The 16,153-nt window shown below is 40.7% G+C and overlaps 2 protein-coding genes across 3 annotated transcripts; both read left to right on the forward strand.

Moving 5' to 3' along the window:
* The first annotated feature begins 19 nt into the window (after positions 1-19).
* PlexB (plexin B) lies at positions 20-7,719 on the forward strand. 2 transcript variants are annotated; one of them, XM_064681535.1, is made up of 6 exons: positions 20-919; positions 1,498-6,219; positions 6,286-6,884; positions 6,943-7,125; positions 7,185-7,299; positions 7,358-7,719. In XM_064681535.1, the coding sequence occupies exons 1-5, from the start codon at positions 325-327 to the stop codon at positions 7,290-7,292; spliced, it is 6,207 nt and encodes a 2,068-aa protein (XP_064537605.1). In that variant the 5' UTR covers positions 20-324; the 3' UTR covers positions 7,293-7,299; positions 7,358-7,719. The 2 variants fall into 2 exon arrangements, with proteins under 2 accessions (XP_064537605.1, XP_064537604.1); XM_064681534.1 differs by having other exon boundaries at positions 7,185-7,719.
* A 3,553-nt stretch (positions 7,720-11,272) lies between these two features.
* Positions 11,273-16,018, forward strand: mav (maverick). The gene is made up of 2 exons (XM_064681607.1): positions 11,273-12,686; positions 13,715-16,018. Exons 1-2 carry the CDS (start codon positions 11,787-11,789, stop codon positions 14,987-14,989), a joined length of 2,175 nt encoding a protein of 724 aa, XP_064537677.1. The 5' UTR covers positions 11,273-11,786; the 3' UTR covers positions 14,990-16,018.
* The last annotated feature ends 135 nt before the right edge of the window (positions 16,019-16,153 follow it).

Raw genomic sequence — 16,153 nt, forward strand, 5'->3', positions numbered from 1 at the left:
TGATGGTTTGACAGCTCTATTATGAAAGTATACACTTTTTTCCACAATATGTGTATGTGTGTGCGTGTTTGAAGTAGTGTACGCAGAATTATTTTTTGTTGATTGACAAAATATTTTGTTGTTACCGCAATGTAATTCTAAACCGTATTCCAACTAACAGTGTATAATAGAATGTGATTCAAGCATTGGTAAAGCTGGCTGTACCATTGTTAAAATAGCACAGCGCATTTGCTCCGCCTCAACTCCCTATGAAAAGAAAAAAAACACCATTTTGAATTTTTACTATACATATAAATTAGTGGTCGGAGGATTCGCATATACAGGATGTTGCGGCAACTCTTTTGCCAGCATGGCGCCATATACATATTGGATGCCTTTTTTCTATTATCGCAAATGCTTTCCGCAGTGGACTGCGTCAAAGTTGAGCACGGAAATACGCACCTGCATCCGCATCAAGTATCGCCGTCGAAGCAGCAGTTCCCATCAAGTGATATAGTTGCTCAATTCGTTCTACCGCCTATTGCCGGCGGCGTGGCTAGAGGAGCATTTGAGGCAGGCGGCAGCGGCTCCACCTCAACATCAACGGAAGCAAACTTTGGCAATCGCACAAACGCTGCTAACGGATTAGGGGGAGTTGGCTCAAATAGTCAATCGAAAAACTATTTCACGCATCTCACCTTTGATTATACGCACAACGTACTGTATGCGGGTGCTACAAACAAGATACTAAAGCTAAATGAAAATCTGCGAGTTCTCTCCGAGGCTGTCACTGGCCCCAAGCACGATGCACCGCAATGCCACGCCGGTGGCTGTCCGGAGGATGTGGAAACAGCGCTGGTCAATAACTTCAACAAGATATTGGTAGTTAGCTATGCTCATAACGACGGCATTCTCATCTCATGTGGTAGCATCCGACAAGGTATGAACAATAGAATCCATTTTTACTGACTGGTAAATGGTGTTTTTTTTGCAAATGTTTGTAATAGGCAGAAGGAAACATTCCCGATCTCTGATCTGCATTCCAGCTAGCCTTGTCCGTCCGTATGTAAAATAAAGTGTCGAAGAGCTACAAACTTCAATGAATCTCTTCCTATTGCTCGCGCAGATAAAAAGCGATATCAAAATCCTATTTTTGGATATATCTCACAGCTCAAGAATATGGACGCACCCAATTTGGTATGCACACCTTCTCAGACCATAAAAGCCGGAGACTACATTTTGAACGTGGTTTTATATTGCTTGTGCTCTGCGAATTTGTTTCAAATCTTTGCACGTATATAAAGATCGGGCAATAAACAAAGAAGGAAACAACGAAAGCATTTCCCATAGAGCGCAGCAAGCTTGTGCATCATTTATGTTTAGAAGAAAGCTGGAATCTGTGGATCGGGCACTTTTAGTTGTTTTGTGTAGATATGGGCCATTTACCATTAAATATACCACATACTCTCATCTAGGTACACTTGAAATAGTTGTATTTATGTAACTTTTTCTCTGCAGGTGCCTGTGAGATTTACAATCTGTTGCGATTTCCGGCAGCTCCGCAATTTGTGGCCGTGCCATTAGCCGCAAATGACGAATATGCATCGACTTATGCGTTCGTTGGACCCGCGCGTTATTCGTGGAAAGAGGAGGATATACTCTATGTGGGAACGACGTTCACCAATGTGGGTGACTATCGGCATGATGTGCCCGCGATATCGTCGCGCCGCCTCGACGATCTAAACTATGCCGAATTCTCAATTCAGCAGTCGATTATCAACATTGATGTGAAGTATCGTGATCACTTTCTTGTTGATTACGTCTACGGCTTCAATTCGTCAGAGTATGCATACTTTGTGCTTGTGCAAAAGAAGTCGCATCTGGCCGAAGAGGCTGGCTATGTGACGCGTCTAGCACGCATCTGCATTACGGATCCCAACTATGACAGCTATACCGAGATAACGATACAGTGCACGGCGACAGACGATCACATCGACTATAATATATTGCGCGATGCGAAGATCACGCACGCCAGCCAAAAGCTGGCCTATCAAATGGGCATCAAGCGGGATGATCATGTGCTGGTGACCGTGTTTTCGCCCTCGAAAGAGATTAGCGACCAGCCAGAAAATAAATCAGCCATGTGCATATATAGTCTGAAGGACATTGAGGATGTGTTCATTGAGAATATACACATGTGCTTCAATGGGACGATCAAAGATCGAAATCTCGGCTATATATCGGGCACCATCAACGATGGCAGATGCCCGATTGTCGGCTCTTTGGGCAATATATACAACTTTTGTAATGTGGGACTGAAAATCAGTGGAGTTGCTCCCATTTCGGCGCATGCGTTATTCCATTTTGATAATGTGTCCGTCACGTCGGTGACGGCGACAACAACAACAGATCAACAGCATTCGCTGGCGTTCCTTGGCACCGAAGCGGGCAACATCAAGAAGGTGTTGTTGTCTGGCCAAAAGCCCGGTGAATATGAGGAAATCGTTGTGGATGCCGGCAGTCGAATTTTGCCCAACACAATGATGTCACCGAAAAAGGACTTTCTTTATGTATTGTCAAAGCGTAAAATAACCAAGCTGCGTATCGAGCATTGCTCGGTATATTCGAATTGTTCCGCGTGTCTGGAGTCGCGGGATCCCTTCTGTGGCTGGTGCTCATTGGAGAAGCGCTGCACGGTCCGCTCCACGTGTCAGCGGGATACGTCAGCATCGCGCTGGCTATCGCTGGGCAGCGGTCAGCAGTGCATTGATTTCGAATCGATTGTGCCGGATAAAATACCCATCACAGAACTGACACAGGTGCAGCTGGTGATACGAACGCTGCCGGAGCCATTTAATGCCAAATATCGTTGTGTCTTTGGCAACTCGACGCCAATTGATGCCGAAATACTGGAGCATGGCCTGGCCTGTGCGACGCCGCCAATCGATCAGAGGCCGAGCATTGCGGCCAATATGGATCATGTATTGGTGCCGCTCTCGGTGCGCAGCTCGGAGACAAACAAGGACTTTGTCTCGCGTTCCTTTGCATTTTTTGACTGTTCGCATCACGGCAACTGCCAGTCGTGCGTGCGCAGCTCGTGGGGCTGCAACTGGTGTATATTCGACAACAAGTGCGTCCACAAATCGGAGCAATGCCGCAACATGGAGAATGCGATCAGTACAGAGGGACAGTGTCCGCATTTGAAGCGCAACCGCCAGCCAATATTGCTGCCAGTTCGTGTACCCAAGGAGATTCGCTTGGAGATCGAAAATCTCCCAAAGCCAAAGAGCGCGCATGCCGGCTATTTGTGCACAATTCAAATCGAGGCAGCCCAAATGCTTTTGCCGGCACACATTGAGTCCAACCGGATCGTTGTGTGCGAGAAGACGCCGTACTTTTATGAGACGAACACGCACGAGTACGAGGCCAAGGTGGAGATCACTTGGAATCGTCAGCATTATGTGGACACCGCCACGGTCATATTGTACAAGTGCGATGTGCTCGGCTCGCATCGCGAGCACGCCGATTGCAGTCTGTGCGTTACACGAGATCCCAAGTATCAGTGCGCCTGGTGCGGCAGCTCGTGTGTCTACAATGAAACGTGCGCCGGATCTGTAGTTGGGGCAGGTTCGGCTCTGTCGCTGCAAAACGAGTGTCCACGTCCGCGGATTGACATCATTAAGCCCCTGTCCGGGCCCGTTGAGGGCGGCACTCTGGTGACAATTGAGGGCAGCAATTTGGGCATACGCGAGGAGGATGTGCGCGGCAAGATCTCGATTGGCACAGTGCCATGCGAGCTGGTCAACTATCAGATATCTGTCAAGATCGAGTGTCGCACCGGTGCCGCACTGCACGAGATGTCCGCACCGATTAAGGTGGCCAATGATGCCGGTTACACGGAATCGAGTGTACAATTTCATTTTAAAGATGTCCAGCTAACCGGGCTATATCCCACAGTTGGACCCAAATCGGGCGGCACACAATTGTCCTTGCTGGGCAAATACCTAAATATTGGCTCAAGCATTCGGGCTTTTCTCGACGAATACGAATGCCATATAAATGTGACGCAGGCCTCGTCCTCGCGCCTATCGTGCATAACGTCCGAGGCGACACAGCCGGAGCCAATACGTTCACTGCGCCTGGTCGTCGATGGTGCCAATCGTACCTTCACCTGCAAGAATCCCGAGCCAGTTGGCCAGCTGATATCGACATCAGCGCGCAGCTATTACGGAGCATATTACAATATGCCGCCGCCGCCGCCGCCGTGCTCGATCTTTAACTACACACAAGATCCGCGCATAATGCAAATCAAGCCGCTTCGCAGCTTTGTCAGCGGCGGCCGCATCCTAACCGTGCACGGCATGTATCTGGACTCTATACAAAATCCTGAGCTCGAGGTCTTCTTTGATAATGAACGCGTCAACAAAACATCTTGCACTGTGATCAATTCCAGCCAAATGGAGTGCCCATCGCCGCCGGTTAACCAAAAGTTTGACTTGCTCAAGAACGCCATCGAAACCGGAAAATCGGATCGGAGAAAAGAGAAATCGAAGCGCAATGTCCTCTTCAATGACAGCTTCAACATCTATGGAACGGGCTCGACGGCGTCGAGCTACTTCGCCAGCATGGATAGCATGGATGTGGCTGCCTTTGTGAAGGTACACGAGACGCAGCTCAATTTACAGCTCAGCTTTGTCATGGACAATGTGCAGTTGGTGCGCGACTTGAACAAATATTTCCATGACATCCGGAGCACGATTGTCTATCTGACCGATCCCAAGTATCTGCCGTTTGCCAACAATGGCATTAAGCTCTACAAGGGCGATACTTTGGTCATCGAAGGCGAGCTCCTCAACTTGGCGGCCGATGAGTACGATGTGAATGTAACTATCGGCACCGCTCAGTGCAATATAACTAGCCTGGCTCTCACCCAGCTGCTGTGCATTCCGCCGGAGCAGCAGCCATCGGCGACCGATGAGAACGGGATCGATCAGTCGTCCGATTTGCCGCTGGTCGTTGTCAAAGTTGGCCGCAATTTGCGCTTTGTTATTGGCTATCTCAAATATGATTTGAACAAACCCTACTCTCTGCTCTCCCATGCCATGCTGGGCATCATCCTAACTGTCGCCAGCTTAATTGTTATACTGATCATTGTGCTGATCATGTTCAGGCGAAAGTCCACGCAAGCGGAGCGCGAATATAAACGGATACAAATCCAAATGATAACATTGGAGAGCAATGTGCGCTCCGAATGCAAACAGGCATTTGCCGAACTCCAAACGGATATGACGGACCTGACCGCAGATCTGGAGAGCAGCGGCATACCGACGCTCGATCATGTTAATTACATTATGAAAGTCTTCTTTCCCGGCGTCTCCGATCATCCCATATTGAATTCACCGAAAATGCGCGGCAATAATCAGCATACAAATTACGATACGGCGATGATGCAATTCGAGCAGCTAATCAGCAATAAATATTTCCTATTGACCTTTATCGAGACTCTGGAGGCGCAGAGATCATCGTTCTCGATACGCGATCGCGTCAATGTCGCCTCCCTGCTAATGATAGTCCTAATGAACAAAATGGAATATGCCACCGAGATACTCAAATGCCTTCTGCTGCGTCTCATCGACAAGTCGCTGGCCAGCAAGCATCCCCAGCTGATGCTTCGGCGCACCGAGAGCGTCGTTGAGAAAATGTTAACCAACTATCTGGCCATATGCATGTACGATTATCTCAAGGAATATGCCGGCTCCAGTCTCTTTCTGCTGTTCAAGGCCATTAAGCATCAGGTGGAAAAGGGTCTCGTGGATGCCATAACGCACGATGCTCGATATTCGCTGTCCGAGGAACGTCTGCTGCACGAACAGGTTACACATTCCGTTGTCATATTGCATATACTGCAGGATGACCTGGACGAAAAGGTTCAGTGTCGCGTCAATGACTGGGACACAATATCTCAGGTCAAACTGAAGATACTCGATGCGATTTTCAAAAATACCCCATTCTCGATGCGTCCGTCCGTGCACGAAGTCGATCTCGAGTGGCGTCACGGTCGCGGCGGTCATTTAACCCTGCAGGACGAAGATCTGACCACAAAAACCATTAACGGCTGGAAGCGCCTCAATACGTTATCGCATTACGGCGTCAAAGAGTCGGCTGTGATGTCCCTCATAGCCAGGCAGAACGATAGCTACAATATGCCTTACAGCAAGCAGCAGGCGCCTTACCACAACTGTAAGTTATGTCGAATCCAAATGTGGACATATCAATTGTTAACTCTCTCTCCTTTCTTTTCTTTAGTTTACTACATCAACAACTCACAGAGTCACATAATCATCAACAACGATATTGAGTCCGGTCTGCAGCAGCCGAGACTTTATCATTTGGTCAAGCCGATAATACCGGATCACTACATGAATATCAAAAACTCTGCCATGTCCGGAGTGCTAGCCCCGGCGCAAGGCAACATTGGCAACGGCGGCGGCAACGGCGGCGGCAGCGAGCGGGTTAATAAAACCATACCCGAGGTGTATTTAACACGCCTGCTCGCCACAAAGGGCACCATACAGAAATTCGTTGATGATTTCTTCTCCATAATATTGACCGTAAATGAAGAGCTACCGCCGGCAGTTAAATGGCTTTTCGATCTGCTCGACGAGGCGGCCAGACGTCATAATATTGCCGAAACTGATATATTGCATGCATGGAAGTCAAATAGTTTGCCGTTACGATTTTGGGTTAACTTTATTAAGAATCCAGATTTCATATTCGATGTTAACAAAACATATTCCGTCGATTCTTGCCTCAGTGTCATAGCACAGACTTTTATGGACGCCTGTTCAACGGCCGAGCATCGATTGGGCAAGGACTCGCCATCCAACAAGCTTCTCTTTGCAAAAGTAAGTATACGTACTCCCATACTGTGGATACTGATACTGATTCGCTTTATTTGAACAGGATATTCCGAACTATAGAACAATGGTTAAGGAATTTTACCGAGACGTGGCAAGGCTTCCGCAAATCAGTGACCAGGAAATGAGCACAGCCATGCAGCAATTGTCGGTACAACAGAATGAAGAATTTGACACAATTTCCGCACTCAAAGAGCTCTACATTTATATAACAAAGTACAGAGAACAGGTGAGTGAGAAGCATTGAATTTGGTAATAATGAGAATTGGTAAAAACGCTTCCTTCCAGATCATGGACGCTTTGGACTCGGACCCAAATTGTAAAAAGATGCATCTGTCCAGCAAACTTGAAAGCGTTGCTTGTACACTCGACGGCGAGGATACTTCAAACTGCTGACAAGAATGTGCGTTCCATTTTGTGATCAATAACGCTGCTGCTGACCTGATCTTTTTCATTTCAAGCATCCCATTTACAATTCGCAAAGGATTTGTTTTGCAAACCATGCATACACATATTATATACTACTCTATCAAGTGCCAACTCGAGCAACAAAACATGCTGCATATTTTAATTTAATCGCGTATTTTCTGATAAGAGATCGATTGCATCATATGCACTAATCATTTCGATATGTGAATCCCCCCACATAACTAAAAACAAAATCTCAATAACCAAAAGATTTAAAGATCATTTCACCCAACTAAACCAAACCTTCGATTCTAATTGACGAAGTGATTTATAATATAAAAAAAAGCTTTTTTCATTCCCCGTTTGATCCACGATACTTAAATTCAAAAACCGATTCGAGATTCCAGATTGAAAATCTGTTATTTGTCTTATGTGGTCATATATTATATATAAGTAAAAGCACGCATGTAGATATAAATTAAATATAGATATTTAAGTTATTACGAAGGAAAATAATGTACGAATTAAAGTACATCTTTAAGCTTAATTATACTCTCTGACATACTTGGTTTATATGTTTTGTTTTTTTTTTTAAGATCGATCATATTAGTTACTAAGTACAATAGTATGCATTTCATCGATATATGCTATGACTGAATTGTACAAAAAATTATAATACAAAACAAATTAAAAGTCTGCTAGGTATCGAGCAAAATTTTATTACGGAAAATATTAATTGCATTTACTTTATATTATATATTACGTTATAAGGATATAAATCATATGCGTTTTAAGATAGATAATTTCAAAATTAACAACTAGATAATAACTTAATGTATGCAATTAAAGCTTCCGAAATGTTTTAAGGAAGTGAATTTTCTATATTTGTACTAAATGTCAGTTCATATTTTTTTTGGCAAGCCGAAACAATTAACTCTGGCTGAGATATTTGTACTTCTACAACTTGTTTTCAAGAATGTTTTAAGTATGATATTTTTGGTATAGCCTGCAAATGAGTTTTAGTACCTCTTTTTTGCAGCACATTTTACTGCCCCTTTCATTCGGCTCAATAAGCGAGCTTTGTATTTTAGAACATGTGATATATGATGTATTAAGTATTCGTACAGTTAAATAAGCAAAACCCATATGCAAGGGCTAGCCATAATTGTTGGTAATTCCCAAAATCGCAGCAGCTACATAATCATTTTTATACTCTGCCCAATTTTTTCAACTTTTAATTATATTCTCTACAAAATGTGTTGACTAAACATAAATATATATAGTTTGCCTGATAATTTTGGTAACGATAATAAATAATTGATATTTTGAGTTGCGATTTAATAGATTTAGTTTGGTATTTGTAATTAACAGTAGTAATCACCATCCAATATTAAAATTAACACAGTTAAATATAACAATATATTGAAATTAAAAAAAATATTTTATAAACTGAAAAATATGGCTTATATTATTTTTGACCTTTATATAATTTTTTTTGAAACCTTTACTTTTGTTGCCTATTGTATATATATGGACGGACGCATACATTAAAATATATGAACAGATAATATACATTCAAGATAAGTTATATATAGTCATAATAGTACATACTAGTGTATATATACCAAACGTACTTTATGATAACATATTTATAGGTAAATGTAATTATGTATGAATGTATTACTGTACTATTTTTAATAAAGTTCATTAGGTTCTTCAACATATTCGGTTTTATGTGACATGATTTTCTTAACTATACAAGAAGGTTGAATAATATACATACATATAATACACATTATGTAATGGGAAATGTCTCCTGTCATATTCTCTAAATTGGAAATTCGTATCCCTCCTGGAGATGTTAGCTTCGGTTGGTTGTCAACCCCTAAAAAAAAAAAACACGCTGGTATCAAAGAAGTTTTAGGTTTTCAAAATGTATTCAATATAATACATACATACATACATGTATGTACATTCACCATGAAAGTCAAACTTCTATAATTGTAAAGAGTAAAGAGTAAACTTTTGATTGTATCTGAGTTTAATGCTTCTTATCTGGAATGCTTAGCTGAACTATTTCTTTAATTTAAATACTCAATGAGTGCACTGAGACTGCGCATAGTATCATCCAAATTTGCTGCTCTACACTAAAATAATTGTTTACAACACTGATCTTTAGTTTTTCATTCCAGCAGACACACACAAGCACACACTTTAAATGTATTTGTCTACGTGTGTGCGTGTGTGGTATGAAACGCAAATTGCGAGAACTCTACTTTTTACCCCTGCCAAAAGATATTTTTTTTTATACAAAATCCAGAAATCCCGTAGCCCGCATACTTACCATGTACACAAAGATGCGTACAAATGCCGCTTTGTCTGCAAAGTTAATACTTCCCCCTGGCTGTTTATAAAAATGAATGCATAGGGAATTTCCCTTGCATATCTATGTATACGTTTACACAAATAGGGAATTTCTTTTGCATATCTACATACATACGTATGCATTTACATTACAGTGGCTCACAGCTGAAATTAAACTTAACTTGGGGAACTTTTAAGAATCGATGTGATTTGGAAAAACCGCTCAGCGCTAATTACTTAAAAGCGGAAGCATGTATCAAAATGACGCCAGAAGTGATAGTAGCTGTAGGAGATGGGAGTTCTATTAAATATTATAATAGATATTCTGTTAGCATTAAAAAATTTGTTAAGATAAGCCAAGTCATGGCAATTTAATTTTGTTTTCTTCTGTTTTTCGATTTATTTTTGTAATTTAAGGTCTATTGTTTTTAAAAAACCTTTTTTCGTATATGATTTTTTGCTGATTTTTACAACTCCCTTAAGGTTTCTATATTGCCTTAGTTAATTCAAGCGTGAGTCACTGTATGCAATATATGTATGTGTGTGTATATCTGACACAGGTTCGTGTAAAGAGAATACGTTAGTGTGCATATAATTATCTCTCACAAAGAATGTTTACGTTAACATTCAGAGACGAGATTCTTTTTATCAATGAAATACTGCAGCTCGTTGGCTGCAGCTAATCACTAGAACTTGAATTATTAAAAAAAAAATGTGTACACACATGCAATTACCTACACAACATATATACATACATACATACATATACAAACATGCAGGAGAATGTAACAGAACGAAGATTGTAATGTAGCAAAAGTCCTCATTTTAATATATGTATGATGCTCGTGGTCGTGTCACAACAAAAAAAAAACACGACATACGACCAGCCCTAGTACACATACATTAGTATGATTGTGTTCAAATATATTTTCCTGGAAAATGCGTGGGGCGATGTTGGCCCACACACTCAAATAGAAATGCCCAAGAATAAATTTGTAGGGTATAACAAAAAAAACACTCGCATACAATTCCACTTAACTGAATAGGACCCGCACATATAGCATATCTCATGTTATTATATATATGTACATATATAATTATTGGTAGAATTTTAGCTAAAAAGGTTTTGATTATTGGATAATTTCTGAGCTCACTAAAAAATATTAAGCCTATAATATATTTTACTTCCGTACTTCCTAATAATTGTGTGTATACATTAGATTATTAGAGTATAAAAAAAGGGTTTTCAACAAATGTAAAATAAATATTCACCTCCTTTTGTTGGATTAAATTTGAACGCAATGTTATTCTACAGAGATTGTAAAATGTTATTTTAATATATGTACGTTTTGAATGTCCGGTTTAAAAACATGAGATCTATCAGCTGACAATTTATGCTGAATGCAAAATAATACAAAATATAATCAAATATGTAGGTATTTTCACTTGTGCAAGCAAACATTTCTCACTGTCCCTATCCAAATGACGAGGACTGTACAAATTTAGGTTGTGTGGGTGTGTGTATAAGTAAGAAGAGTTTGCTTATATTGCGGCTGTTGAGTAAGCATTTTCTTTCTGGTATTTTAGTCGAATATGAAGTGCTGACCGAACAGGTTTTCGTCTCTGCTCTCGATGTACATACATAAATAAATAAATAAATAAACACGAAGTTGTAGATAGTAGTGTATGATGGAACGTTAATGTGAAACACGAAATATGTTATTGTTATTGTTATTTATAATAAACTGTGATCTTTAACTTACTCTAAATTGAACTAAAACTAAACAGTATTTTGTGTTAATTACCAACTTGAAATTTTAACGAATTTGATATCACACAAACAAATCACAAACCTATGATATTTATGATGGACGTGCGTATGTGTGTACGCACATACAAATAAAAGAAAGCCACGACTGCGGGCTTGATGAATATACATATACACACACATACATGCATACATACATACATGCATACATATACCGTATATTGTTTGTGATGAAATGAGCATAAGCTTAGTGCGAGATTTTGAACAGGGCGAGAGACAAGATCGAACACGCAGCCGATAGTTCAAGTTATTTCTGTGTCATTTGCGATCTGAGGCCATGTGGTATAAAAATGAAAATACGTAATGAATCTGAATACGTTGCGGCAACATTCCAAAGTATTTTCAACTGGAATGATGATATTCAAATAGGAACCGAAAGGGCCAGAAATGACGAGCTGCGAGATGGCCTAACTGGAGTTTCTTCTTCTTATACTACTCTTCTACTGTGGGATACTTCTTGTTTTTGCCATAATGCAATCGATGCAGTACAAGCGATACACTGTACAAAATCGGGCACATCTAAATGGAGAAGAGCTCAAACAAATCCACGCATAGCCACAACATTATTTAGCTATATTTTGCATAAATTAACGCAATTATGTTTCGTCATCATTTTGTTATTGCCATTTCTGCTAACCTGCAATACATTGGTTCAACAAGTTAGCGGCCAGGATGTTATGATCCCTCCTATATCGATGCCAATGACGAACTCCAATCTAGAGCTCGATCACAACATATTCAGGCCCAGCCCCTACCATGGGCAGCTGCGAGGACCTAAAACAAAAAAGGATTGCCAAGTTAGGCCCGCCGATAGAATAATAAAAAGCAAGAGTCGCATTTATCCATCTAATCACCGCGGATTACGCGGATATAGTGTAATAATTCTAAGTCAATCTGATAATAATCAAAAGATAAGCCTAAATAGAAGCCTAGATGCACCAAAGTCAGCCGTGATGGCAAACGGTTCCTCAATCCGCCGCACCAAGCGAAACGTTCATATTGCCAAAAACGCGCAAGTTCGTGAGATTCAAAAACGTCAACATGATGCTGACAGCCAAAAATTAGAAGAAGTCGCCTTTGAGAAATACAAAGATAATCACCATATGTACAACAGAATTATTAACAAAGAGAAACTTACCAAACTAATTATGAAGGGACTTGGATTAAAAAAATTACCGGATATGAAAAAGGTGAGAGCTAGCTAGCTGCTACAAAAATTGCGCATTTCCTAGTTATGTATAATCTTTGAATAAAATACATCTCCATATATAAATCGGGGTTTTGGGAAATTCCACTTGCATGTGTTGAAAAATCGCGAAAAACGTTTGTATGAATCTTTTTTGTTTACCGTCATTCATTTGAAGGGTGTTTAACACTTTTAGGAGAATCCAATACGTTTCGCGATCAAATTAAGTTCCACGTGCTTAACACTTTTCGCAGAATCCAAACTTCTTCGGTAGAAATGCGATTCATCGGCTAAATATGAACATTAATTAATTTATTGTTGCAAAATGTCTGAGCTATGGCGAATTTCTATTTTTAAGCTAAATCGGGAACGTCCGGAAAATCAAAACCGGTTTCTAGATGACCCATAATATTATATCCTTGGTTTCAACCATTCCATTTATAGAGTCCTGGCGAACCTACAGCCGTTCCTCCTCCCTCTATGGTTCCTAGATGCCCGATATATCCTTGGCTTAACCATTCCATAGCTATAGTTCTGGTGATCCTATAGTTCCAAATCCCAACAAAATTCTCCTAAAAACTTTATCCACAATTAAATGAGGGATTGAAAATTAACGGTCGCAAATTTCTCATTGCACTGGTTCAAAATTCTGCTGAAATACCAGGCGAACAGAAATGCCCAGCAGGTAAATAATGTATTAAAAAAAGTTTATTAACAGTCCACTGTTAATTAACAGTTGCTACTGTTATTTAACAGTCCACTGTTAAGCATATGTTACTTAACATACCACTGTTAATAACTGCTGCTATGAAAAAAGGACGTGAGATTTTAACGAAAATTTGGCAAAAATACCAGGCGAACAGAAATGCCCAGTAGGCAGACGAGATAAAATTTATTTGGATGAAAAATTCCATTGCATACCTAAACGGGGCAAAAACATCGTATAATAATATTTCAGTTACAATTTCTTTCAACTTTTGATTAACTGATCCTTAAAATGATTAACATTTTCTTATATTATCTTCATTGTAGGCGAACATAAGCCAATTAGAATACTCTAGCAAATACATTGAATACTTGGAACGCTTAAGGAGAAACCATGGAGTGAAGAACGCCATGGAGCAGCTCTATTCTTCAGGACCTCCACCGACAACCCTTCAGATTCTAAGCATTGTAACAAATAGGTTTAATGACATAAGCCAAAGGCGCGGCCGCCAGAGACGAGCAATGAGGAGCGAAGCGAAGAATCGGGAAAGAAAAACCAAAACCTTTAAAAGGGCAAATGAATTTGGGACAAACATTCTGCTGCATTTCCCTTTGGCCATCAACGATGCCAACGATGCCGATTTCCATTACGAGAAACTGGATGAGGCGAACGTAAGGCTAATGATGCTCTACAATCCGGCGTTGGCGGCGGCGCAAACACATCATAGTAGAACCAGACAAAATCCGTTGAGGAGCAAGGCCAGCTGCGATACGGATGATGCGAATCCACATCCACACAGTCCTCCAAGCCGGCCCAAAGTCCGGAGCCACATATTAAACCTGAAGGTTTATCAGCTGCTGCCAATGCACAAACGCCGTCAATTGGATGCACGTCGGATTGAATTCGAGAATCCGAATTTCGGCAGCCGGAATGAGGAGACCCGCAGTCAATGGCTGGAATTCGATGTAACCGACGCGGTGCGGGGCTGGCTGAACAAGAGCCACGAGAATCTCGGCATTGAGATTCACTGCGACAAGTGCAGGCGGATCGGTGCTCGCATTCTCAGTGATGTTGCCACGCCCACACAGGAGGAGGCGGAGGAGGAGGATCGGTTTCATCTGGCGCCGGTTTTGAACATTATCGGACATATTGGGCGCACGCACCGCGAGAAGGGAGTTCAATCCTTTGGCTTGGCCAACAACAACAATCACAGCAGCTCTCAGTTCTATCATCATAATCAGAAGAATCAGCAGGTGAAGAAGTGGCCAAATAGTTGCTATAAGACGCATCAACGTTGCTGCCGACACCAGCTGGATGTGGCCTTCAAGGACATCAAGGGATTCGAGTTCATAATTCAGCCAAAAGTATTCGATGCCGGCTACTGCCGTGGTCGCTGCCCGCCCAGGCACAATCCCGCCCATCACCACGCCCTCCTGCAAAGCCTTATCTGGCAACAGGACCACAATCGTGCTCCCCGACCATGCTGTGCCCCGTCCAAGCTGACCGAACTGGAGATCTTGCACGTGGACGAGGAGCACAGCGATAAGCTCAAAATATCAACCTGGAGCGATATGCAGGTCCTGGAATGCGCTTGTTCATAGAATTTATGATGTCCCTAATATACAATAATTCTCCGAGCAGATAGAGAAAGTTCGAATTAAGTTTTAGATCGTAATTGAATTATTTTACAATATGCCCCCAGTCTAAAAATATGTTTAAGATGCGTATCTCCCCCCACCTTAAATAATATATATATATATATATATATATAGTATAGTCAATTTTAGCCGTGTCTTATAGTCCGACTGTCTGCCTAGAGGCTTCAAGTTCTGAATGAAGCTAAGAATCCTGAAACAAGATCCCAAAACAAGTCGTTTATCCTAACTTCCTAACTTCATTCTATGATATCGATATCCATCGTTTTATCGATTATTTGTCGATAATAATCGATTTTCAAACTTGGCTATCTGGATATATATGCAAGTATGTTCTTCAAGAGTATTTTAGCTTTGGGTACATTCCTTCCTCCACTCTCCCTAATATTACAAATCTGATGAGGCTACCTTTTTTTTTTGGATATAGCTTAGATTGAGTAGATGGAGAGTTCCAAATGATTCGGGCTTAAATCTATTTAGTATTGCCTGAGAAATCGATTTCCGGTTAATTTGTCGAACTAGTTCAAATATTGAGCCATTATTAAAGTTTTTATTATAATATAACTCACTTGGATCTTATTTATCTACAGGATTTCAACTAATTACACAAATCTTTTATGATTAAATATACTTTGCAGAGCTGCGTTCAGGCCTCTCTCCTAGTCGGACATTCTCGACTTGAGGACTAATTTGTTTTAAGATAAATAAATGTACATAAAACAAAATACATGAACCACTATAAAATGCACTTGAAGCCATATTTAACTTTGATTTTTAACTACGTTTAATGTGTAGAATGGTTTTTTCTATGCATTTCAAGTCTGATCTTTATACATATATAATATTATATATATATATTTTTTACTTATTTTGTAGAACGTACTCGAAAATGATCAACTACTTTTAGAAGATTACAAAAAAATTTTTCTGTCAATCAACAATAGAAAATACAATTTTTTGATCTGTTTTGTGTAAGTTACTGTTTTTTTTCTAACCTCGGCACGACAGAGAGGAAAAACTCTTGCGAATGTTTCGAATGTTTCTCATTTAAAAACTTTATCTCCGACCGACCGACTGTTCCTATATATATATATATACCTACCAGATGTT

This window comes from Drosophila montana, unplaced genomic scaffold (assembly GCF_035044405.1).
Source record: "Drosophila montana isolate Dmon_TW-CO22-7 unplaced genomic scaffold, ASM3504440v1 contig_2397_1, whole genome shotgun sequence".
Classification (NCBI taxonomy): Eukaryota; Metazoa; Arthropoda; class Insecta; order Diptera; family Drosophilidae; genus Drosophila; species Drosophila montana.